The following is a 25,114-nucleotide window of genomic DNA, read 5'->3' on the forward strand; positions in this document are numbered from 1 at the left end:
TGCAGTCCAGGAGGAGGTGGTGTGTATTAACCCACCCCTAAAATGGGATCGAAAGGCCTTCAGAGGAGCCGAGGGCACAAGACACATCTAGAAGCAAAAGCCCAGAGCTGGCCTCCCTTCAGGCCTGTGTCCAGGGAGGCGGGTGGAGGAGGAGCCCCTCGTGGACTGAGAGTTGGGAGGGGGACGGGGCGGCCCCCGGGGGAGCCTGCTTTCCACTCAGCGCCGCCATAATAGGAGTCCTCCCAGACGCTGAGTTCCAACGCATAAACACAGAGTGTTTAAAAAAGTGCTGGTGGGGAGCTTTAGAGGGGCCGGGTTAGCGGGAAGGAGGAAGGGTTGGAATGAGCTGCCTATTTTTAGAAGCCAAAGTTTACATAATAGGGCTCTGGAAGCCAGCTCCTGGGTAAAGTGGAAAGCTGCCAGAGGCCGAGGCCTGCCACCTCCGGCCACCCTCTGCCCCTCTCACCTCCTGCATTCGGCCCTGGGGGGAGGGGGGCGGCAGAGACGGGCGGCATCTTGGTGGCAAGGCCTGCTACTCGTGGCTCGTTTGGCCCCTCTTAAGGACCAGCCAAGAGCCTGAGCTGCAGTGATACAGAGGGGGCTCTTTTAGGGCGGCTTGCACCCACCCCAGCTACGGGCAGAGCGCCTTCCAGGGGTGGCCAGGGGTCCTGTACTCACAGGGCTGTTCTTCATTCGCTCCATGAGGTCCCGGGCCTGGGCCGGCATGTCACTGGAGGGGGGAAGAGAAGGGGACATTAGGGCTGGCTCACGAGGGAGGGCTCAAGCTGTAGGATTTGGGCCTGGCAAGGAGATGTTTCAGGAAGAAAAATGTTATATAAAGTTCACTCCTTCAGAACGCATTGCAAGGCTTTCAATTCTCAAGAAATCTCAACCTGTTTAAAAATCAAAGATCTGCCATGGACCTTGAAGCCGTAGTTGATCCTGACCCTGCCAAGGGCTAATCTGCATCTCCCCACCCCCTTCTGCAGGCCTGGTCCTCTGAAGCCACTTCAGGGGGATCTGCTCGACCTTCCCATCAGGGACATTCCCTTATACTTCATCCAGCTCTTTCGCTGCAGGATGAAACTGAACTGAGCCTGTCCAGTTCTTATTTGGCTGTCTGTTTTAAAAATAACCTTTTGTATATTTGAAAAAATTCATCGTCCCAAATGATCCCTCAGCTTTCTCCTTTCCAAGCTTCACGACTCCTTTAACCTTTACCTCTAAGTCCCGCTCTCTGTTCCTTTAATCCTTTTGTTATTCTTTTCTGTAGTTCCTTTGGATTTCCACACCATTCCCCATCTCCTCACTTCTCCCACTTGCAACAAAACAGGACGGGGGAGACAAATGTGGACAGGACTAGTTCTTCCTTCACCTCCTGGATACCTGCCACGAGCGAGGAATTGAATGCTGCTGGATAAGAGACAGGTATGTCAACGGAAGCTTACCCAGCAATAAAGGGGAATGAACTAGTGATACACAAAACAATGGGGATGTATCTCAAAATAACTTTGCTGGGTGGAAGAAGTTAGACAAGAAAAGAGTACATAGTCTATGGTTCTGTTTCTGTAAAGTTCTAGAAAATTAAAACTAATCTATAGTGACAAGAAAGCAGGTCAGTGGTTACCTGGGGCCCAGGGAGTGGGGTAGAGACAGGAAGGGGCGGGAGGGAGAGATTGATTACAAAGAAATACAGGGAAACTTTTGGAGGTGATGGATATATTTATCATCTTGATTGTGGTAATGGTTTCACAGGTATATGCATATAACAAACTGATCAAATTGTACACTTTTAATATGTACAGTGTACTCGTCAATCACACCTCAATAAACTGTTACTTAAAAAAGATATGTATGTGAGAAGGGACACAGCCAATGGAGGCTTCCATGGAAGAAATCATAAAAGCAGTAACTGGTACAGAATGGGCATTTTAAATCTTTGCAGGTCCACAGTGAGCTGGGCATGTGGCCAAGCATACATGGTACCATCCCTGCCATGTTTCTCATTAATACATTCAGGACCGCATCTCATATGCTACTGCTACTGATGCGTGTGTCAGAAAGCTATAAAGAAAGCCTGTCCTGGTTAGAGGTGACCACAGAAATCCCTGTAACCTTTTAATAGGTTCAAGATATGAATAGGGGAATCCACGGGTGATAAGCCCTCAAGGGCACCAGGGGAAGTCAGGAATGGCCTCTCCTCCCCTCTTCCCAGCCATGGTTCTTCCCATGCGTCAGGCTCAGCGCAAGCCCTACCTCCCCCATGGGCCTTCTCTCCGGGCTTGTTTATCCACACCTCCTCTGTTTCCTTTTTCAGTCTTGATGTGAAGAGCCATGCTCTGGGAGTTACAGGACCAGGAGTCCCCTTCCAGCTCTGCTACCAACGTGCTGTGGAGCTCACCCAAGTTACTGGGTCCTGCTAGCCTTGAATTTTTTCATCTTTTAAACAAACAGCCAAGACTAGATGACTTCTGGGGTCCCTTCCGGGTCTGCATCTGTCTGTATTCAGCCTGCCCGGTTCACATTTTGTACCCTTCTCTTCTCTTAGTTGTGCTCCAAAGAACAAAATCATTTCAGTCTGCAACGTTGCCATTGCACAGCACTGTTGTTTTTTTTTTTTCCAAAAATTATGTCCTGTAGGTTTAGGCTTCTTAACTAGAAAGCAAGCTCTTTATAGGCAGGCAGTTCACTTTTTGATTCTTTTCTATCTTTTAGTAACCATCTTGGGGCTCAGTCCTTCCCAGCTGTTCAGTGAATTCTTGCTTATTGATGGATGGAAAGGAAGTTCGATCTTGAATAAAACTTTGAAACAAAATACTCTAATAATGACAAACTTTTTTTGCATACATATTATATACTGTACTAAGTGCTTTCCATGGGTTATTGGTCTCATTTAATCCTTGCGACGACTCTGAGAAATAGGTACTATTATTATTCTCATTTATAGATGGGGAAACTCAGAGATACTAAGTGACTTGCCCAAGGTCACACAGCCAGCAAGTCTGGGGGCTGGGATATAGACATAGACGGTCTGACCTCAGGTCTCATTATCCTGGCTGCTCTGCTGTGGTATTTGTCGTTCTCTTTAGGTGAACTCATCCTTACCCACACTGTGCTAAATGGCACGGTGCAGATAAGGGAGACTCACAGAACAGTTCTCCAAACTTGCTTACTTAAGCTGACTAATGGCTCGCTCTCCTTTCCCCTAACACGGGACCGCAGAGATACTAACAAGAAGCTGCATATCTCGGCTACTTCCCCTGCCACTCTTCCCCAGGCACTCTTGGTGCCTGATGGAGACACCAAGCAGCAGTGAAATAGAAAAGGCAGTTTAAGAGAAGTGAAGCAGGAACGGGGAAAGGGGCTTGAATGTCAACAGACTAAGGAATCAATTCCTGGTTAATGAAGCCTGGGCTCTAAAAAAAAAAATAATAAAAAGGTAATAATAATAATGGTGATACCAGCAACTAGAGGTTGACATTATGGCCCCATGAAGCCCAATTTTTTTGCAGAAAATAATTCTTCCTGCTTATGAGGTTGAGGACCTGACATCGCTTCCTGTGGCTCAGAGGCTCAAAGCGAGCGTGGGGCCCTCCTTACCGCGTCTGAAAGGAACTTTCCCTGTAAACGGGGTGAGTCAAGCGGGTTCTGTTTCCCTGGTGATCTGAGTGCAGCAACCCTTCTACAAAGCAAAGACCCAGCACGCTCTGTGCAGAAAATCAATGAACTCCGTCAGGCATTTCAACTTTAATTATCTGGGTTGTTGTCAACCACAGAAATCCAAGTGAAAACAAACAACTGCTATGTTGTTTTGAGGGCCTACCATCTAACTCCCTAGTGTCGATATACGGTTTTTTCAGAGTCAAGGGCTGGAGGTTCAGAGGCGAGAGAAGGGAGGAGGGAAGGGCGGCCAGCCGTGAGGTCCTGCTCTGTGTCCCCAAGGTGCTGAGAGTTGTCACCTGCACATTCGACCCCAGCCTCCTCTGGGCTGGGAGACCAGCTGGAGTCAGCAGGAGGGCACCCTGCGCCCTGGCCGCATGCTTCCTGTCCGGCCACCCTCAAGGGCTTCTCCCCACTGCCCTGAGAGGTGCTAACAGCTCAGTGGGCAGAGCGAAGGCTCTGATTCAGCCTGGTCTGATCCTGGCTCCTCTGGTCCCTCGCTCTGATAACCTTGGGCCATTCAGGAAACGGTCTAAGCCTCTGTGTCCTCACGCTAGTACCCATCTTGAAGGGTGTAAGGATTACAGGAGATAATCCACGTGAGGGGGCAGCTCAGGGCCGGGCAGCAGAAGTGCTCCGTGCACCACGGCTCTTACGGCCCGTCTGTGGGCCCGGGTCCCAGACATCACCCTTCTCTCATCCCCGATCTCTCGGCCTTGCCCTCCTCTGTCCCTCCAGTACCCACGTCTACTCACCGAGCTCTGGCCCCTCCCACTGCTGCATTCAGCCCGGCGGTCTCCTCCCCGGTGCCGGCGGAGAAGCCGAAGATTTTGGGGTTGAACTTCTTCAGAATGTCTTTGAAGAGGGAAGGAGCAGAGAGCACAGGTGAGAGGGAGATGGACGTGCAGTGTTGGGGCACAGGTGTGGGCAGAACGCTTCTGGGTCTTTTCAGGGCAGGCTGACTTCTCTCCTTACAGACAACCTTCTCTTCCCTCGCTCAGGGGAAGGGCCCCGGTCTCAGGGAGGGGCTGCTACGGCCACAGTGATGGTGCCTCTCCGTGTTGCTACTTACTGGGCAGTGTGGTGTGGGTCCCCAAGTCGCCATCCCCTCCAATGCTGGGGAAGAGAAAGCACATTTGTTAAAATCACAGGTCATCACATTTCTGAGTCAGAACCAGACAGTCTGCCCTGGGGCAGGATTCCCATCCCCCTTAGGAATAACAGAAGCATCGGGGGTTCGCCTTGCATCCCAGCACCGGGCATCGAGTACCCGGCCTCATCTCTGGAGGGGTGACAGGGAAACACACCACCCATGCTTCTGTGGGGAGCGTCATCAACAGAGATGAGTGGAGAACACCCTCACCTCCAGGACAGTCCCCTCCAGGCTGTGGGGAGGTCACTGGAGTTGCTGGGTCGGGCTCCCACCGCTGTCTGAAAGGCAAAGAGAAGGCTCTAGAGCTGGGCTGGGTCGGGTGCAGGCTGGGGGCACTGGGGAGGGGCCCTCTTGCTCTGGTGTAGCAGCTGGGACCTGGATTTACCTTTTCTGAAAATGGTACCAGCTTTTCCCCAGGCCACTTAATCTCGGAGTCCTGACTTCCCCATCCTCCACACACAACCAGTAACCAAGCTGTGGAAGAAGCAAGATTCTTCCTCCCCAACCTCTCTGGCTTCCATCCCTTTCTTCGTGTTCCCTTTGCCATATTTCCAGGTGAGACTCTCATCTCCTCACCATGGACAGCTCTGGCCTCCACCTGACCCCACGGTCTCCAGTGTCTCTTCCCATCTCACGGGGCTGCCCACCTGCTCTGCCAAGCACACCTGTTCCTTCATGCCTCCCCCGGACTCTGACCTTTCAGTGGGTGCCTCTTACTCACAGGGTCAGAGCCAAACCCCTTCACCAACATTCAGAGCTCACCATGACCTGGTTTCCACTTTCCTTTCCTTGTTCACCGCCTCCTTTCCTGTCCACACAAACCTTCAGGTCTAAACAAGTTGATCTGAAGCATGAGGGCCTTGGACCGGCCTACTACCAGCCACTCCATCCTTTCTGGGAATGCTAAAGCTCCTCCTTTCCAGCCATTATGTCTCCAGTTCATTCTCTAACACCTTTGTCAATTTCTGCCTCCTCCATAATGCTTTTTCTAAAGGCCCTATTTTTAAAATTAATGTTTATTGGAGTATAGTTGCTTTCTAAAGGCCCTATCTTAAAAAAAGAGAGTATTCCTCTTTGAAAATTACAAAAGTAATACGCGTTCACTATGACCAATGAAATGATACAAAGATGTTTTAATTACTAATTTACCCCTACTTTAATAACCTGCCCCCTGCTCCAGGTTCTACATCCCCTCCCTCCTCACCCCTTACCCTCACATACACACTACCAGAATCAATTAATGGTTAAGAGCCTGGTGTGTATCCTTCCTTCCACAGCTTTCCCCACGTTCATACCAAAATTAAAACACACTCAAACCCATCTGGAGAAGTTGTTCCTTACTGAAATGAATACCTGATTTCACAAGTCCGGTTTTTCCCTTATATGATTACGTATCTCCTTCTGTGTAAGTGTTTTTTATTTCCCCAGCTGGACAAGTTTCCAGAGGGTTAAGACTACATCTCATACTTATTTTCCCTCTGAATTGCTAGCAGAGTGTCTCACACACAGACAATAGCTAAATAGTTGGCCAATACAATTCCTTTAGTGAAACTGTGCTACGTGCAGGTATTGGGCCCCCTCTGCCCCCACAAACACATCTTTAAATGGGGTGAGCGGGTGCTGGGCAGTGTGTGGGTAAGACCCACCACCCTAGGAGTCTGGGTGAAGGAGATGAGTTCCCTGGTAAAGGCAGGCAGACTTGAATAAGTACCTTAACACAGGGGTCCCCAACCCCCGGGCCTCAGACCAGTACTGGTCCGAAGCCTGTTAGGAGCTGGGCCGCACGGCAGGAGGTGAGTGGCGGGCAAGTGAGCAAAGCTTCACCTGCGATTCCCCACCGCTACTCATTGCTCACTTTACCACCTGAACCCAACCCCTGCCCCCCTCCCCTGTCCGTGGAAAAACTGTCTTCCACGAAACCTGTCCCTGGTGCCAGAAAGGTTGGGGACCGCTGCCTTAACACACACAGATGAAATGCTTGGCAACAGTGGGGAAGGGGGATGGACGGCTTCTATCAGGGGATGGAGGGGAGGCCCCGTGGAAGAGGTGGTATTGAGCCAGGCTGTGGAAGGGAGGAGGGGAGGGCATTCTCGATTGCCTGCTGGTGTTTTGCGGCTGCCTGGCTATGTTTCATTGCCGGACACAGGTATGTTCTCAGCTAAATGCTGAACACAGAGCTGATGTGGAGGAAGAGGTGATTCCGCACAGGGCCTGGCCCAGCTCAGTACTCACAGTCAGCGAGTCACCCAGGGCAGCCACCACTTTGATATCCGCTGGTCGGAGCTCATGGACTAGGGAGACAGGAAAAAAGATGGATGGTCAGTGGAGGTCTTCCTTTGAAACTATTAACTTGGCTAGGAGTCTGAGATTCTGTTCTTATGCCACAGGTTCCCATTAAACTTATTTCCAGCCCAAGGCTTTAGAAAATTTGTATTTTCCATCTACTCAGAGCAACTAAGGCACTGAAGGTAATGGGCTTGATGGCTCTCATCCATCCTGAGAGGAGCCCAATTCACACTGGAGTGGTCCAGGAAAGTTCCAGCTGGGTGGGGGACAGGTGGGTCATGAGCACAGGTAGAGAGGACCCCAATCCCTGACTATACCTACCTCACTGGGCAGGGAGGTCAGAAAGGCTGCCATTGGGACTAAGCCGAGAGGAGAAGTGCGGTTTGTGGAGAGCCTGGGAGCCCAGCAGTGCTGCAGCCTAGCTTGTCATGGGCTACCCAGGATCAAGGTCTGCACTGCATGGGAATCAGCAAGACCTGCTCAAGGCTCCAAGGTGTGTTTGTAGGTTCTCCCAACAACCTGACGCTTAGCCAGGCCCTTGACTGAAGGGGGTGATGATGTTTATACTAACCTGACGTGGGGACACTGTTGGAAGGATTCCACTCCTCACACAGGAAGTCACTGCCCCAGTTCTAAATCAACAGGAGGAAAGACACAACACCCGACACTCACTGTGCAGGAAGGTTAGCTTCAGCCCAGGAAGAACTAGCTAAGGAATTCTTGGTGGAGGCTGGAATTATGTTACTGTAGGGGATCATGTGAGGCTAGAGCTGCGAGTTGTGGATGGAGTGAGAGGGGAATCAGAGAGGAGAAAATAGGTCTCTCCCCACCCGCCATGCACAAAACACATGATGTGTGGACACACTCATGCACACCCACAGTCTTTCCCACCTCAACTTATCTACACCCTTAAATGGAGCCCACAGTCATCCAAAGTAGGGGAGAAAACAGTGAAGGTGTGCAACAGGTGGTCTCCCAAAGGAACACAGACTTGGATGCCTAATAAGAGGTTCCATGTGGGTTTTGGTGGTGTCGTTTAACATGAAACTAATGGACACTAATTACAATGCTAGGACCAAAACAATAATTACGATATATTTAGGACAGTAACGTGAAATTTTTACAACTGCAAAGTTTCTGGTTTCTGCATATCATTTCTGAATATGTGCATATCATTTCTTTTGGTGTATTTAACTTAATAGCCAAACAACTCCTTGTATGTATATAAATTAACGTCTATAACCTGGATACCTTCAGTCCAATTCTCTTGTCTCTGGAATATAGGGCACACTTGCCAGGCGCTGGAGGAGGGGATGGGGAGGGAAGCAGAGGGCGCAGAAGTTGGGGGAAAGATAGAGTCCCTTCCCTAGTGCAGACGCTTGCGCGTGCCCAGAGGGGCCTGAGGGACAAGCCCAGTAGGGCTGAGTGCACAGTAGGGCTCCACACACAGGTGTTGTCCGGTTGACTGATTCTCTAGGCGTGTGGTCGCCAAAGGCTTTGGAAGCTTGTCTCTTTCATTTGGTCAGATGATGAAGCAGACATGCCTTGTTGAAACACTCCTCTCACAAGGGAGCAAAAATGAAACTTCCTTTAAATAGTAGTTGCTTAATCTGATGTAATTTAGTTTATTCCAAGGAACTGCTCAATTCATCACACGGATGGAGTCCTTCTTCTGTGTGGGAGTTCTACTGAAATCAAGAACACGTTTGTGCGCAGATGACAAATATCTGGGGGAGATGCAATTAAAAAATATTCTATAGCCGTGAGCACTTTAGAAACATCTCGGAGAACTGGTGAGCCAGGGACAAGCCCATCCCATGCGGATGAGCAGACCCAGGTTGGAAACGGAGCGCTCTCGTCTGTCCCAAGGGAAGAACTGTACTTGGCACCCTACGCCAGGGCACCTGGATCCCCTGCGGGTCTTGTTAAATGCAGATCCTGAGACAGCAGGACTGGTGTGCTGCCTAAGACTCTGCATTTCTAACAAGTTCTCAAGTAATGTTGCTGTTGCCTGTCTGTGGCTAATTTAAATAGCAAGGTATTTTAAAAAAAGAAACAAATCCCACCACTTTCTAGGCCTGGGTTTTTAACTCTTCCAGCGACAGAAGCAAAGACACATGAGACTAAGATCCAAGAGGACACAACCAGAACCACTGTTTTCACCAGTGTATACCCAGCACTTTGCACAGTGCCTGTGCCATTTAGGTATCCAATAAATATACGCATGTTAGATAAATCAGTCAATGCCCAAGTGACAAGATGTAGCTGACATTTCAATTCTAATGGATTTTGTCAGTGGTTGGCCTGGGACACACCTCTGTTGGGCTAACATGAGCCTAAGAGAATTCAGAGAGGCTGGATGGTGGCATTACCACAAGGCTTGTATCCCAGAGCTTAGCACCTAACGGTTCTTCAATAATTTCAGGTGAGTTAGTCTCAGTGCTTCAGCTGGCTTATAAAAGGTCTTTCCTCAATCATTCCTGCTGCTCCCGAATCCATTTTCCACACTAGTCAGGGGGTCTTTAAAAAGGTGAAATAGATTACATCACCTTCTCCTAGAACCTCCGACAGTTTCCCACAGCGCTCCACCTGAAGTCCAACCTTCTTTCTTAGGGATTCAGATTCTGTGTGATCGGTCCCTCAATAAACCCTCTGGTCTCATGACCTACTCTCTACCTCATTCACACACCCACAGCCACACTGACTTCTTTCTCTCATCAAATACACCCGACTCAGCCCCACTTCTGAGCCTTTGCACTCCCTGGTCCTGCCTGGGACTCTGGCTCTGGCTCTCCAGATAGCCGGCATCTTTTCATCATACACATCCCAGCTCAAATCTCTCCTCCTCAGAGAGGCCTGACGTGGTCTGCATGGCTCATCAGAACATGCCACCCTCCCTGCCCCATCTCACTTTCCTGCATCACCTTCCTCAGAGCTGTCTTCACTCTATGAGATGACTGTGCTTAGCTGTCTACTGGATGCCTCCTCTGGTAGACTGTAAGCTCCATGAGGGGTGGGACCCATCTGTCTGGTCCACTGCTCTGTCTTCCTGAATCAGTGTCTGACACATAGTAGGTGCCCAGTCTGGAATGACCTCTAACTCCTGAGGGCAGGACCACGCGGACCCTTCTCTGAATGGCCTCCGGCCCCTCGCACAAGACTGGACAAACCATAGGTGCTCATCCGATACTGGTGGTTGATCCCTCGATCTGGTGGCCGACACATGTGGTCTGGACCAGGCCGGTCCTGCAAGGCCGGGTGTGGTTCAGGATCCTTCAGGCCATCTTTGCAGTAGCTGCCCCTAAAGCCATGGGCCCTGAATCCTCAGAGCTAGAATGATTGACTTGAACCAGAATGATTGACTTGAACCAAACAAGCCCTGGAGGCCCACCTGCATATGTGTCAGCTTCCTGTTGGGCCCAGCCCCCGGAATTGAGGTTCTTCCCACTCAACTACAGGAAATTGACAGTGCATCATACCCACTGCCTCCCCCTCATCTCTTCTTGAAAGGCTGAGCTGCCTGATCAGAGATGATGTTTGTGCAAAGGTCAAAGACAACTGATCCACAGGCACTTCCTCTAGTTGGTTGCTGACATCAGGTAAACACTTGAGAACATGTTAGGACAATCCTGGGACTTTGTGGTTCAGGAGCCTTTTCTTCACCTTCCAACTTCCAGTATGTAAGAGGGGTACGTTTCTGATGAAGCTAACTCTCGGAAACCCACACCACGCCCTGAGTCGCCGGGAGGTGGAAATGGTTTGTCCCTGAGAGAGGCAGACGTGCGTCAGGGGTTACCTCAATGGATGGCTTCATGGGGTATGTGTAGTTACTGTTCCGGGGGGTTCTCAGGAAGGGTTCATTCTAAGAGAGAAAAGAAACCACAGGGAGAGGTTATCCGACAGTCTGGAAGATTGCTTAGGAAACATTAAGTACTAACAATCCTGTCCTGTAGATTTATTTAACATGTTCTTCTGCATTTAAATAGAAAGAACCGTACAAACATAGTTTCATTCATTCCCTAGAGGGTTTTACATAACAGCTTTGACAAGGGGTGCACAATAAAAGGCCTAAAAAGGGTTCCATACATGTTCTATTCAGGGTTCTGCGCTTTTGTTTTCACCCTGACAATTGAACATCTCCCTAATCCTCAGAATGATTTTCTTTCCTTTGTCATTTCTCTGGCAAGAGATTCATATTATAGCACTTTTTTCTTCACCAACAAGTGTTATGATCATCAATGTATTTTAATATCTGTTGCTATTATTATTATTTTGCCTGCTTTGAATTATGTATCTTACCCCCTTCGGGTTGGCTTCACATACTCTGGTTGTGTTTTTTTTCTCGTGAAACAGCCTCTTCTTTCCCTGCTCGCCTATTTATTTTACAATCAGTTTCACACATGCCCAGTCAAGAATCCAGGTCTATTCAGTTGTGGGTGATAAGTTAGTCGAAGAAGGAAGTAGACAAAGGAGAAACGGGGGAAAGCAGGTAATGAGGAAATGTGAAAATGACAGTGAAGCAATAAGAAGTTCATAAGCCAGAGATCAGGCCAAACAGCCCAGGGCTGTCAACACCTTCACAAGACGTGCTGAGTGGGGTAGAAGGGGCATGGTCTGAAAATTTGGGAATAACATGGGAGTAAGTAGGAAGAACCGGAATGTTGGAGAAGAGGTCATTGGAGATCCAAACCAGGGGTTGAAAGCTGACTGCCCATCTGCCCTATTTTGGCCTGAAAGGTGCTTAAAAAGGAAAAGGAGGAAAGGAAGGGAGAGGAGAGAAGACCAACTCTGAATGCTTCCAGAAGGGGTGTGTGCCCTTCAGTTCTGGCCCTACCACCTCCTCTTGTCCCAGACCTGATCCCATCCACACAGTCGTGTTCCTGCCTGGCACTGCATCTGAGTTTGCAACCCCTGAATGCCCCCGCTCTACAGATGAGGAGCAACTGGGGGGCAGAGTGGAGGAGGGACCTGCTCCAGGTGGAGAGCGGGTAGTGAGTGCAGAGCCGGGCCCGACCCGCCAAGCCTCCTGACCAGCAGTGGCCTCCTTCCATTCCTCACGGGGAATTCCTCCTGATCACGGGGGTCAGGTCCGAGAAAGACCCTGCTGGTCAGACAGAGGGATGAGGAAGAGAAGGTCTCAGCAGTCACCTTGGAGGATGAAATCTAGGTACATGAAAGCCCTAGCCCTCAGCACAGACCTTGGCTCCCTGGGCAGTGCACGTCTCTCCTAACCTCCGAGTCTCGGCATTCCTAGCTGCAACACGATTCAGAGGGGGCACTCGGGGCCAAGGGCAGGAAGTGTGCCCTGGACCATCTGCAACACTGCAAGGAGACAGAGCTTACAATGGCACGTCGCCCCGGCTAACGAGGCTTGTCTCTGGCCAATGCTATTGTGTCCCCTGAGCTTCACCATCAGACGAGGGCACTCTGGGAGCATCCTATAAATAAATGACCCACCTTTGTAGAGCCCCATGTGTTCAGAGCTCTGTTCTAGGTGGCAGAATGAGGGGAGGATACAGAGGCTTACAACCCAGTCAGACAGAGAACACGAGAAGCATCAGGTAGCGAAGCATCAGAGGATAGCGCGTCCAGTAAGTGCAGTAATTGCTGAGGAACGGCGGCAAGATCTGGGAATGTGTGGTCCTCAAAGACGAGACTCACTGGGAGGGGGGTCACTCGTTATCGTTCTCTCCCCACTTCACGGGAGCCCCGATGGGGCACAGGGCCTGGGGGCTGGAGCTAGTCTCAGAGTGGCTACCACAGGAAGAACCGGAGAGCAAAGACGCTCCCTGCCCTTCCAGACATGCTTAAAATCAAACTGGAGAGTCTATTCCATCACATGATCCAACGGTAGAGGGAGGGGCCAGAGAGGGGAGACTGAACTAAGGCGTCAGGGAGACACTGGAACGCGGTGGGGAGTGAGGCCAGAATGGGAAAAATGAGAACAGGTCCAGGACAGCGGCAGACAGGCGGCCTGGGTGCCCTGGGCCTGTTTTACTGCCCGTTGACCGCACTGTGTCTGCATGAGTCAGACTGGGTTAAAGGCCTGGCGCTGAGCAGAGGGAAGAGGGAGCCCATTTAGTCTGCTGGCTCTCCTAGGCTAGGTTGCTAACACCAGTAAGTAGAAAGCTAAGCCTACTGGAGGCCAGCACAAGGAAATGTTCTAGTTAGAGCTGTGCTAAGACGGTGTGGCCTGCCGGTGGGCACAGCCCGGACAGCCACCTGATGTGAGTCAGCAACGTGAGCCAGTGGTTTCGGGAAAAGGTCTTGTTCATCTTGGCAGTGTTACTAGGTGTAAAGTTCTGTGAAGGAGAGCTGGTTTTCTTCTGTGCTACTCGGACCAAACCAGGTGTGTACTGTCAGGGCCGGGCACCAACTTAAGGGGGGGCCACGTTCCAAGGAGACATACCTACTACGTGAGGCAGGGTTTGGGACACTTGTCTGCGATAAATAGTTGAGGCAACTGGGGAGAAGACCCAGGGGAGGGTGGTAGTGGTAGAAGAGAGGAGGACATAACAGCGGTGCATGGAACACCCTCTGACATTTCTGTCCCACCTCATCCCAACCTCCCATCCTATCCCATCCCATCATCCCATCCCAAACGCGACCTACTAGGCTGATTTTACAACGTATTAACAGGTAGCCACTTGGCTGTTAGAAAAGCACTGCCTTGAGAGTGTGGAAGTTTAAGTAGAAGCCATAGCCTCTAGTTGCCTTGGGAGGGATGTGGTAGAATAATTCAATTATTATATGAGAGATCGCCTCAACAGGACTCCAAGGCCCTCTGCACTGAGATCCTAAGGTTATAAAATTCTCTGTTGCTCTATGATGGGAAGCGTCAGGTGACCTTTAACACACAAAGTGTTGAGGACCTGAACTGGGGTGGTGGCAGTGGGAACGGAAAGGGCGCCTGCAGGAAAAACACTAGGAAGGATCCTATCAGATAGCGTGCCTGACGTTTCACACCTGCAGAACTGTGACAGCCACAACAACGTGGACAGAAATAGGAAGTCCTAAGGATCAGAGAGTTTGGGAAGACAGCTATTTTGTTCCTATGGACGTTGTTACTCAAACATCATTTTTTGAATGAATATGAGTTTGAGATGATGAGGAGGTCCGGGCAGGAATGGGAGATTTAGAAGTCCAAAGCATTCAAAAGGCAATAGACCCCATACGTAATTCAAAAGAGAAACACCGCTAAACAATAAAGGAAGTATAAGGGAATCCAACAAACCTCGGCTTTTTCTCAAGATGAAAGACTGGATGAAATAGCACTTGAAATTATTTCACTTTGTCTCTCCGTGTTTCCCCCTGGTTCCCCCATTCTGTGGGTACCCTGGTCATATATTTAATCTGCCTTCTGGGTAAGCTTACACCATAGAGGGCAACCAAGGGGGAAAGATCTCTTAAGGGTTAGAAATAGAGCTCAGGTTTGGGGAAAAAAAGTAAGAAATGACTACACAGGTTGGGGGATCCTAGGCAAAGACATTTAACGGGAAACCCTGGTAATGGACAGATCTCAGAGTGAGGGGACCTAAAGAAAGAGAATAGGGCTGAGACATGGAAGTTGGAGAATGTCCACATTTTCGATGCTGGGAGAAAAGAAGGAGGGTCATTAAAAGAGATGAGAAGGGGCAGACGCTAGAAAAACAGAACAATCAAGGTGGTTTTACATCCACGAATGCAGGGAGGAATGAATTCACGGAGGAGGTGGCTAACTCTGACAAACGCTTCTAGAGAGGGCAAGAAAAAGACCTGAAAAAGGACTCTGCTCACCTTTGGCCGATTTCTTCAAAGCCTGAGGAGGAGCCACAGCCAGCAGCCCTGGGTTAGGGAAGGAGTGGGCAGAGGCCATGAAGGCAGGAAGGGGACAACAGTCACAGTCCGCAGAGCAACTGATCAAAAGTTGGCCATAGGGCTTCCCTGGTGGCGCAGTGGTTGAGAGTCCGCCTGCCGATGCGGGGAACGCGGGTTCGTGCCCCGGTCCGGGAAGATCCCACATGCCGCGGAGCAGCTGGGCCCGTGAGCCATGGCCGCTGAGCCTGCGCATCCGGAGCCTGTGCTCCGCAACGGGAGAGGCCACGACAGTGAGAGGCCCGCGTACCGCAAAAAAAAAAAAGTTGGCCATAAAATCCTGTGTGCAACCTTAAAGTCTAACAGAAATCCATGGAATACTGTTAAGTGCCCGACCTGGCTGGGCAGAATGCACTTGCGGTTGATCGGGGCTGGGGGAGGTGCAGGCAGGAAGCTGAGAGAGCTCCCCAGTGCTTGCATCCGTCCCTGCCCCCTCCTCCCTGCTGGGTCCTGCCTGTGGCCTCTATGTTTAGACTCAGCTAGGATTAAGATATGTGATGCCTGGCCCCTGTCAGCTCACACTGAGTTGCTGGTGGACTTTTATATAGCTCCAAGGCACATGGGAGGGAGCAGATGGGACCTGAGGAATGCAGAATTCTACGTTGCCTGGTGCTCTGAAGTTGGGCTGGCCAACAGATGGATCCTTTTGGAATGTGCTCTGGGGTTGCCTGGCAACCGCTTCTCCCAGGCTGGGCTTCTACGGTTCCAGGAGGCTGGATTTGCTCTCCTCTGCTCACCAATGGCTCATTCAGGTTCTGTCCAGGAGCAGAAGCGGAGCCCGATGTGGCTTGAGATTCTGGGTGAAGCAGCAGCCTTTTGGGGCTCCTTGCCTGACCTGGGACTTTGAGGCCTATGGTGACAGGGCTCTACCTGCCCCAGTGCCTAGGCTCCAAGCTGGTACTTAACAGATATTTGTGAGGAGGAGAGCAAATGACGGCTCCCTGGAATGGGTTGTTATTACTTTTACTATTTAATGGAAGGGGAATTGGCAGGTTGGAGAGGGTTTTCCATGGCTGATGTTCAGAATGGCCATATGGGTTCTGAAAATATTGAAATACTTACCCCCGTATGGCTTACAGCCACTGCTCTGAGTCCCCGAATGCCCCCACTACCCAGGTTGCCTGGTCCCTCCCCTAGAACCTGCTGTGCATGGATCTAGCAATTAAAGGGTTTACCCCTGGCACAGAAGGGCCCTCTAGGACCTTGCCCACATTGCACTGATTATTACATATTTTGACCATCTCCTTCGCTCCAAGCCCTGGACCCGGCATCTGAGCCCTCTGCTACCACTGCCTTCACTCCTGCATCCCTTCTTCCCACCCTCCTGATGAAGCTGATGGTACACAAGGCTGAGCCTGGGCCTGAGACTGGGGTGGGGAAGGCAGCAGACAGGGAGGGGTATACCAGGCAGGGCTGCCCACTGTCTCTGGAGCCCTGGCAGACACACGGGGGAGCTGCAGGTCCTCTCCCTGCTCAGCTGGGAGGGTGGGAGAGGGCGAAGCAGCCCAACCCAGGTGGGAAACCCAGCCTCCCAGACCGGGTCAGGCTCTCCTGCTTTCATTGCCTCTGAGGGCTCTCTGGCCTCAGCCTTATTTGGTTAAAGAGCCATAAGACAGGGGCTAGAAGAGGGGGTTGAAGGCAATGGGCACATGTACCTGCCCCACTCCTGGGCCTGAAATCAGGTTTAACAACCACTTAGATCTTCCTCCTTAAAAGGAGCCCAGCCAGCCTCACCCCAGTCATGGCAAGGCCGGGCCTGCTTGTCCCTCCCCAACGCAGCTCCAGGGCTCTCCTCTCTGACCCTCTCCCTGCCGGACATTCCCGATCCAGGCTCGACGACCACTAACCACAGCTTCTGAGCCCAGCTGGCTTCTTGCTAGGCCTCCAACCTGCAGCCAGACCTTCCCAACTGCCCCACGTACCGCTGCTGAAATGAGTGGTCTTGCCACCTTCTGGCTTATTAATGCCACTTCTCAAGAATCCACATCCGTCACCCTGCTCGTCTCCCTCTACTGGGGCCAGGCCTCCTCTCCCACCTGCCTCTCCTAAAGACACAGGTGCTTCTGTACCTTCTTCTACCCCTCTCTGTTCTCCTCCACTTCCCTCCCTCCATCCTCCGAAGTCCATCCTCTCCCAGTCAAGGGGCAAGATGGGCAAAGGGGAAGCTGTGGTGTGGGGTGAAGGGGATGGGTGGGGTCTGAGCTCTGGGTTTCTGGAGAGCAGCACAGCAGGCCCTCCCTCATTACCTGAGCAGGGCAGGGGAGGGGTATATCTGCCGTCAGGTCCAGGGTATCCGTTTTCTTTCCTAGTGGTTCAAGCTGATTGAGGAAGGAAAGAGAGACATGCATGTACTAATTTGTTTCCACTGAAGTGAACATTTCCTGGCAGGGCATCCTGCAGTGGGGAGAGCTCAGATTCGATTTCAGGGGGTCTGGCTTCTACTCCTGGCACTGCCAGTTGCCAGCTGTGGGATACCGGGCAAGTTTCTTAGCTTCTGTAGGATTCAGCTTCCTCATAAACTCCTAAGACTTTTCTTGCAGGGCTGTTGAGAAGCTTAAATGAGATAGCACGGCTTAAGCTGCCTAGAACAGCCGCTGACACATAGGAAACACTGAATAAACGTGAGGGCTCTGCCTTGCATTCGTGTAGAGTCCCGAACCGCAGTTCAAAGCCCATAAGAGGGGGGGCAGTTGATCCCGGAATCATAAGGACTCCGTATTTTCAGCTCTATACAGACTTCCACAGATGCGTTGGCCACGGCTCCTCTGTATCTTGCTTGCAAAGGGAGGCCAGGAACAAGCTCCATTCTAGGGGGCTTTGCTCTAGGCTAGAACCCCGGAGAACCAGGGACATCCCACTTATTTTACCATATTGACCCAAAGGGCTCTGGAGAGCTGGGAGTGGAATTTCTGATTTGGATGGAGGCAGTCTGGGGCGAAGAAGGACACATCCGGGCGCCCATCCTGAAGGAGAGAAACAGACGTCCTTAAGATCCCGTTGGTGCAGAGGGTGGTTAGCGGGCCACAGCTGGTGGGCCTGACCCCTGGGGTTGACCTCTCAATGCCCTCCTCCCCCGAGGGTGCTCCCCGCCTGTGGCTTCCTAAGGCCCTGCTCACCTCGAGAGGGAGGTCAGAGCAGTCCCACAGATCAACAGCCTTGAGTGACCCCAAACTCCTAATCTGTTTTCTGGCCCCACAATTCCCCTTAGTTAGTTTAAAAAGCGCTATATGTATTTTTAGGCACGTGTATGTAACCCATGCCATGGTTGAGGGAATGAGATACTAGTCCCTGAGGAAGTCTTGGTCAGCCAGCTGGGAAGAGCTACTTCCCAGCCCTTGGCCAGCTGGTCCCAGTGACCTTGGTGGGGAGAAGAGGCCAAGCCTTGGGGCAGGCCTGGGCAAAGCCTAGGTGCTCAAAGCTTCCTCTGGCTTCCCTCCAGGTAGGCCAGGCCCTTGGGATGGAGGCCCAGGTAGAGAGAACTGAGTCCCCACCCTGGTCCATTCACAGAGCTCTTCTGCTCAGAGTGGAAGTGTCAAGTGGAGAGCAGAGCCAGGGACGGAAACGGTACCCTCCGTTATAACTGCAGTGTTGGCTGTGGGGCAGAAAGTAAATAGTCTGGGATTGGACGTGTTCAAATCTCACCTCTGTGCCTTATTTCCTGTATGATTTTAGGGAAGATACTTCAAGTCTCTGAGCCTCTGTTATGTGGGGATGATAAAACTCACCTCAAAAGGCAGTTGTGAAGATTTGATGCGTGGTGCGCACAGTGCCTGGCACATAGTAGGTGCTCAATAAAATGGAGGCTGTGATGAGTAGTAATGAGAACATCTCACGTGGGACTGCCTCTGGGAATGCAGCTCTGATGTTCGGGGAAGCTGTACCCACCAGACCAGCAGCTGGAGAGCTGCCCGGGTCTGCCCCATTTATTTTCACTCTCACGGAAGCACTTGGCATTTCTGCCTTGAATTTTCTCCTCCCTTTGGCATCCCTGTCAGGGAGGGCAGGGAGCCTACCGCCAGGATGGGGAGCTGGATGTTGTAGAAGAAGGGCTGCAGCACCACGGAGAAGTCCTCCCGTGTGTCGTAGCGACCTGACTCCACCAGCTCACGCATGCTGCTCTGGGGACACACACATGGGTGCCTTCTGCACAGACCCTGGGGCTCCAGGTGCCCATTAGGGCAGGGGTGGGGGTAGGTGGGTAGTGTCCTTGTCCCCATCTCCCTCAACAGGTGGGCTGACTCAGTTCTTCCCTTGAGAACACAGACACACCTGATGGTAAATCTCTTTCCAGAGTATTGGATATGGGTTGTGCCACCTTTTGGTTTTGGTTTTAAGTGGACCGCAAGTTCTGAAGGGCCGGGCAGGAAGTCCCACAAGGAACAGAAAAACCTAGGGAGAGTCTCCAAAGGGCCCCCAGGCTCGGGACCTGCAACTCCCCATTCGTGCGTGGCCTGCCTGTTGGGGAGGTGGGAGGTTGGGGGGACAGCTGGGCCTCCAGGGTGCAGTGGAGGGAAAGGTAGTCCGATGGGGCACCTAGGGCTGCCTCCCTCTTCAGGCCAAGTGTCAGGGCTGAGCCACCAAGGACAGCTCAGCCATGAGGGCTCTGCCACCTGGGTTCCTTTGGGATGACTCCAACTGGGCTGCCTGAGACACCTCAGCCAGGAAGTGGCCTGGAGGGTGATGTTACCCCTCAAAGCCTGAACAGCTCTTCCTTTCCCCGTGTGCCTCCCCCGGGGGGCTCTGGACTGGCGTGTTCATCGAGGGGGAGGAGAGACTTTCTTGGTCTTACCTGGTAGGCTCGGGTGACGGCCTCCAACCTGGCCAGCTCTTGGGAGCTCTCCCGCAGGGTCAGAACGCAGTTACACAAAATGCTGCACAGAGAGGGGGAGGCAGGGGGACCCAGAGCAGAAGCTTAGGTCAGAGACTGACTCTGCTGCGTGGGGCGGGGTGAGGCGCTCACCGGAGCCCTGGCTTAGGAGGCTCTGCCGCGTGTGCTCAGGGCAGGTTTCAGGTCTGACAGGGGAATGGACAAAGCCCCAGGGGTGTATGGATGGGCAGCCTCTCATGTTAACAGAGTACAAGTGTTGGACCACAGGCCCTGGGCCTGCAGCAAATTACGCTGAACACGTGAATTTGGACAATGAAAAGCCAACGTTCAGTGTTTAGAAATAAAGTACAAGTGCGTGCTCTGGCACTGGAGCTGGTATTTCGGGGCCTCTGATGCTCATGCCTCAGACACCTCCTGAGTTCACACTAGTGCCCCACTGTGTCCCCTTTTGTTTTATTATGGATTATTTCACATCCATAAAATACACTTAATGTTAAAAAAGATATCTCTAGAGCACTCAGAATAGTACCTGGTGCACAGCAAAATTTTAAAAAGTATTTGTTAAATGAGTATATGGATATATAATGTAGGAAGAATAATAAAACACACACCTTGCACCTCTCACGCAGCTTAAGAAACAAAACACTCCCAGCTAGAAGCTCCCTGTGTCCTTCCCCAATTCGCTTCTTCCCCACAAAGGTAAGGGAATCTTGGGGACCATTCCCTTGCTTTCCATTACGCTTCCACCACCTGTGGACACGTCCCTATATGTTTCTCCTTCTCACAGGCTGGGCTGCACCGTCTCTGAGAACTAGTGTTTGTCCCAGCCCTAACCTCTTCCCCGTGGCTTCCCCGTATCACAGAGGTTCTCGCTGGTACCCTGAGGCTGGTAAGCGGGGGCCCTGGCTCCAACTTCCCAGAAGGAGGTGGTCCTGGCACAGACCGTTACAGACTTGCACACATGGACGGACCAAGTCACAGAGACCCCGAGGAGTCCCCACCGCATGAGCCAGACCAGCAAGCACCCGCCTACCTGGCCTGCTGCACCGGGCACTTGTCAGGGTTCCCCAGGAACACGCGCCGCATGACGCGGGGGCTCATGAAGTCCACGAGGTTGACCAGCGCCCGGGGTACCTACGGGAGAGGCTTCAGATGAGAGAGGGGCTGAGGGGCTTCTTTCACAAGCTGCCTTAGGGCCCCAAGAAGTGGGATCTGGCTCCGGAGTCCTTGAGTTGGGTTCTGGGAGGTGTCGACACAAGGTGACCACCTAGGGCCCTGCAGGCTGTGCCACCCACGTTGGCAGCAGCGTGAATGGGCCTCCTGGAGTGGGACAACATGGCAGACCCGAGTCTAAATGCGGAGGGCTCAGCTCGTTCAGCCATCCGTTAGTGAACCCAAATCCGTTAGCTTTCTTTTTTTAAATTTGTTATTATTTTTTTTAAATCTTTTTAAAAATTTTATTTATTTTTGGCTGCGTTGGGTCTTCGTTGCTGCGTGTGGGCTTTCTCTAGTTGCGGCGAGCGGGGGCTACTCTTCGTTGCAGTGCACAGGCTTCTCACTGTGGTGGCTTCTCTTGTTGCGGAGCACGGGCTCTACCTGCGCGGGCTTCAGTAGCTGTGGCACGTGGGCTCAGTAGTCGTGGCGCATGGGCTTAGCTGCTCCGCGGCATGTGGGATCTTCCCAGACCAGGGCTTGAACCTGTGTCTCCCGCACTGGCAGGTGGATTCTTAACCACTGCGCCACCAGGGAAGCCCGTTAGCTTTCAATTTGGTGAGGTAGGTGCCCCGTTTGCCAGGACGTTAGCCCTTGACTGTCTCCTTCCAGCCCGACCTGGGCTAACTCTGCTGAGCAGGCCCAGAGTCTTGGCAACCCATAGAAGCATCTGGTAGTCAGAGCGCCCCCTCCTGGGCAGCTGGAAAGGCTTGTCCATGCCAGGGGGTGGGGAGACCAGAGAGGGGCCTACTGTAGACACTGCCTGCCACTCAGAGAGCGGTGCCCAGCCTGGGAGCCGCCCAGCTGCCTCCACCAGGGAATGTCCCAGGTAGAGGTGGGGGGACTGCCTTCCCTTCTTCAAGCCTGAGACCCTCGGGGCTGATTCCAAATAGAATGAGGCTTCCTTGGGGGGAAGCCCCAAACTCTGGAAAGGGCAGGAGCCTACGTCCTTGTCTGTCTCCTTCAGGGGAGGGGGCATTTCACCCTCTTGCCCCCAACACGCTTGAGCTGTGTCCAGCTTGTGGGAGCCCGCCACTCACCTCTCTGTGCAGGATGTCCAGGGCATTTCGGAGATGGTCAAAAAAGTTGGCTGCAGAATACAGACTCTGGGAAGAGACAGGATGGAGAGGAGGAGCTGGTTAGGGGGAGAGGGCAGTCTCCCCAGCCGGCTCCAGCCCCAAGGCCTCGTTCTCCCTCGGCATCCAACTGTGACCAGCTCGTCATGTCAGAATCTGAGATGAACAGTTGGCTACTCGCTGCTGCCAAAGATGGGCCAGACAGAAGACTGGAACCTTCAGCCAGAGCTTTAGCTCAGGAGCAGAATGTGTCTAGTACCCCTTTCACGGGCTTGGGCTTTACTGCTTCTTCTCTTTCTGAATTCTCAGGAGTTGTAAGAAACGGGAATAGAAGCACTGTATATCTGTCACTTGCTGCCTCATGCCAGCTGGGACATGGGGGGGGGAGCCAGAAATGCGAGGGTTCGGGGGGCAAGAAGTGTGTGTGTGCACGTGTGTGAATTGCGTGTGCATGTGCGTGTGTGCGTGCACACACACACAGGTGTAGGTGGACAATCCTAGGGTTGATTCTAGGGACTGTTCTCAGATAGGATCTCCAAGGCTTACAGGTCAAATCAAGGGCGATGAGTAGGCCTGGCCCGCCCCCATTACCGAATCCGTGCAGTAGTCACATAAGTCACTGCCTCCAATCAACACCGTGATGACCTTCCAGTCCTCGTGGAAATTTACTCTCTATACAGAGGGAGGAAAATGCCTGATGATTTCCAACAAATAAAAACACCACAGCTCTAGGAAATCCATTCAACCCTCTAAAACTTTCTTGCCCTCTTGAAATAACAGCATCAGAATCTCAGAGCTGACAGAACTTCAGAGGTTTGTTTATAGACCACAGATTCTTAGCATCAGGAGGGATTTTCAAGGTCATTGTGATCAGCAACAAACCTCCCCCCCAGCTGACGTAATCTCCTGAGGGCCTTCGACAGGGGCTGCCCTACTGCTGCTTGAATGCCTCTAGTGACAGGAGGCTCACTGGTTTCATGGCAGACAATTCCATTTGGGGACTTTAGTGGGTCAGAAAGTTAGTGTTTAAAAATAACCATAGGGCTTCGTTGGTGACACAGTGGTTAAGAATCTGCCTGCCAGTGCAGGGGACACGGGTTCGAGCCCTGGTCCAGGAAGATCCCACATGCTGTGGAGCAACAAAGCCCTCACGCCACAACTACTGAGCCTGCTCTCTAGAGCCCGCGAGCCACAACTACTGAAGCCCACGTGCCTAGAGCCTGTGCTCTGCAACAAGAGAAGCCACCACCATGAGAATCCCACGCACCGCGGAGAAGAGTAGCCCCCGCCGCTCACCACAACTAGAGAGAGCGGGCGCACAGCAACGAAGACCCGAGGCAGCCAAAAAGAAAAAAGAAGAAAAAGCAATGTAAAAGTAACCAAAAATCTGACTCACATGGTCATCTTTCATCTTCTGTATCAGAGTCTGGACTTGGCTTGAAAGTTCCCTGAGGAGGAAAGGAAATCAGTCCTGTTGAGGAACAGCGCCCAGGCCTTTCATCCTAAAGGGCTTGAACTGGAGGTTTCTATGGCATTAACCCCTCCCCCCCCCCCCCCCCCCCCCCCCCCCCCCCCCCCCCGCCACGAGCTGGCAGAGACCCTGAGGCTCAGGACAAGAAGCTACTTGCCTCTCCTGGAGAGTTCTTACAACAAATAACCATTTGCAAAGCCAGTCGTGTGTTTGTCCTAAAGCAACAGGCAAGGGTACTGACAATTATATTTGTTACGCATGATCTCCTTTCTAGGACTCCACATGCAAAGGGTCTTTAAGGCTTCCATGCTAGGAAACCGTTCATCTCCTTTGAAGGACTGGTGTAGATTCTGAAATTAGATCTAGGAAAGTTTTGGCATGCTTCCTCTTTTTACCCTGGCTGCCAGGAAGCTGAGAGTTTGATGCTTAGACACAAGAATCGTAAGAAGGCTCATACTGACACAGTTGCTTCTTCCCCTCCTCCCCCCACCAGAGGCTGTGATTTTTCTCTCTCATGTATATGTTGTGTCATTTTTGGTAAACTTAGCTACATGTTTCTTTTAGAAAGAGGTGGGGGAATAGATATACACCGTACAAACACTTGGGTTTAGAATTCATGGAAAGACTAGACCTCAGGCATCCCCAGCTCCTCACTAGTTTAGGTCCCTGTTATAGTGTGAGATGGATCCACAGAATGCTCATCTCCTGGCACCTGGTGGTGGGTCCATCTGTCCCCAGCCGTTTCTACTACTAAGAAGGGTCTTCCCAGGCTGGGCCAGGAGCAAGGAGACCCGGGTGGCTGAGGCTTCTAGGAGCAGGGTGAGGGGCCTCCTTGGACGATCAGCCCGGGAGGCTGAGCAGTTGGCTCCAGCTGCCTCTGGCTTCTCAGCTGCATTTCCTGTAGCTCCATAGCAGGAGCAGGGACAGGACAAGACTTACTGCCCCTCTAAGTAGCCTCTAAGACTGGAGATCCTGGCTTGCCCATCCATTTGGTTGGTACTCCCTGATCTTTTGGGGGAATTACCACTTGTGAGGTGCTGTAGAGAGTACCATTGTGCCATGGTAAGTTTTAAAAATTGGCTAAGGTGGGTCGTTAGTTGAATGATTAGAACATGCTGCACAGGAAAGCAAGGCCAGGAGTTCAGGCTCTAGGAGCATGGCCTCTGTCCAAGATCCAGCCCTCCAGCCTCCCTGCGGCCTTGGTCGCGGGGCAGCCACAGAAGAGAGTGGCCAAGAACTTCTCAAATCATTGCTGCAAATGGATAAATGTCCCCTTGGCACTCAGAGGTCAGAATTACAACCTTAAAGGGGACTACAGGCCTCCCACTCCCTACCTGACAGGCCCCCTCCCCTCCCCAAATGCCATACTTAGCCTTTGTTCCAGGAACAGCCTGATTGAGGAAGGCATTTGTGTCACTGGCGTTGCCTGTGCCCACCGCATAGCCTGTGAGATTTCCGTTAAACTTCCGAAGGATATCTGGAAGGGGAAGGGTGCACAGGACACAGAGGGCTAGGATGGAAGGCAGAGTGTGCTCCTGAGAGGAGTTGGGGCCTCAAGCGACTTGATGACAGGC

The 25,114-nt window shown here is 51.9% G+C and overlaps 1 protein-coding gene and 1 long non-coding RNA gene across 5 annotated transcripts in view; one reads left to right on the top strand and one right to left on the bottom strand.

Moving 5' to 3' along the window:
- The window catches only part of PLB1 (phospholipase B1), a 133,439-nt gene that overhangs the window by 14,184 nt on the left and 94,141 nt on the right, over nt 1–25,114 (bottom strand). For 3 of the 4 annotated variants that reach the window (XM_029231877.1, XM_029231876.1, XM_029231878.1), the window contains 16 exons: nt 24,909–25,017; nt 23,466–23,517; nt 22,661–22,741; nt 22,034–22,099; nt 20,815–20,915; nt 19,743–19,824; nt 18,967–19,071; nt 17,821–17,916; nt 17,200–17,271; nt 10,896–10,961; nt 7,671–7,731; nt 7,046–7,104; nt 5,024–5,091; nt 4,733–4,776; nt 4,416–4,515; nt 679–730 (listed from right to left, as the gene is read on the bottom strand). In XM_029231877.1, the coding sequence (XP_029087710.1) occupies nt 679–730; nt 4,416–4,515; nt 4,733–4,776; nt 5,024–5,091; nt 7,046–7,104; nt 7,671–7,731; nt 10,896–10,961; nt 17,200–17,271; nt 17,821–17,916; nt 18,967–19,071; nt 19,743–19,824; nt 20,815–20,915; nt 22,034–22,099; nt 22,661–22,741; nt 23,466–23,517; nt 24,909–25,017 (1,214 nt within the window). Of the gene's footprint in view, nt 1–678; nt 731–4,166; nt 4,516–4,732; nt 4,777–5,023; nt 5,092–7,045; nt 7,105–7,670; nt 7,732–10,895; nt 10,962–17,199; nt 17,272–17,820; nt 17,917–18,966; nt 19,072–19,742; nt 19,825–20,814; nt 20,916–22,033; nt 22,100–22,660; nt 22,742–23,465; nt 23,518–24,908; nt 25,018–25,114 lie in introns of those variants that run through there. The other variant, XM_029231879.1, reaches the window with a different exon arrangement.
- Nucleotides 896–25,114, top strand: part of LOC114900617 — a 28,448-nt gene continuing 4,229 nt past the window's right edge. The window contains exons 1-3 of the long non-coding RNA XR_003794894.1: nt 896–1,428; nt 3,513–3,632; nt 4,399–4,545. This is a non-coding gene — a long non-coding RNA (uncharacterized LOC114900617). The remainder of the gene's footprint in view (nt 1,429–3,512; nt 3,633–4,398; nt 4,546–25,114) is intronic.

The sequence above is a fragment of the Monodon monoceros genome, unplaced genomic scaffold, assembly GCF_005190385.1.
Source record: "Monodon monoceros isolate NGI ecotype Baffin Bay Population unplaced genomic scaffold, NGI_Narwhal_1 Super_Scaffold_19, whole genome shotgun sequence".
NCBI lineage: Eukaryota > Metazoa > Chordata > Mammalia > Artiodactyla > Monodontidae > Monodon > Monodon monoceros.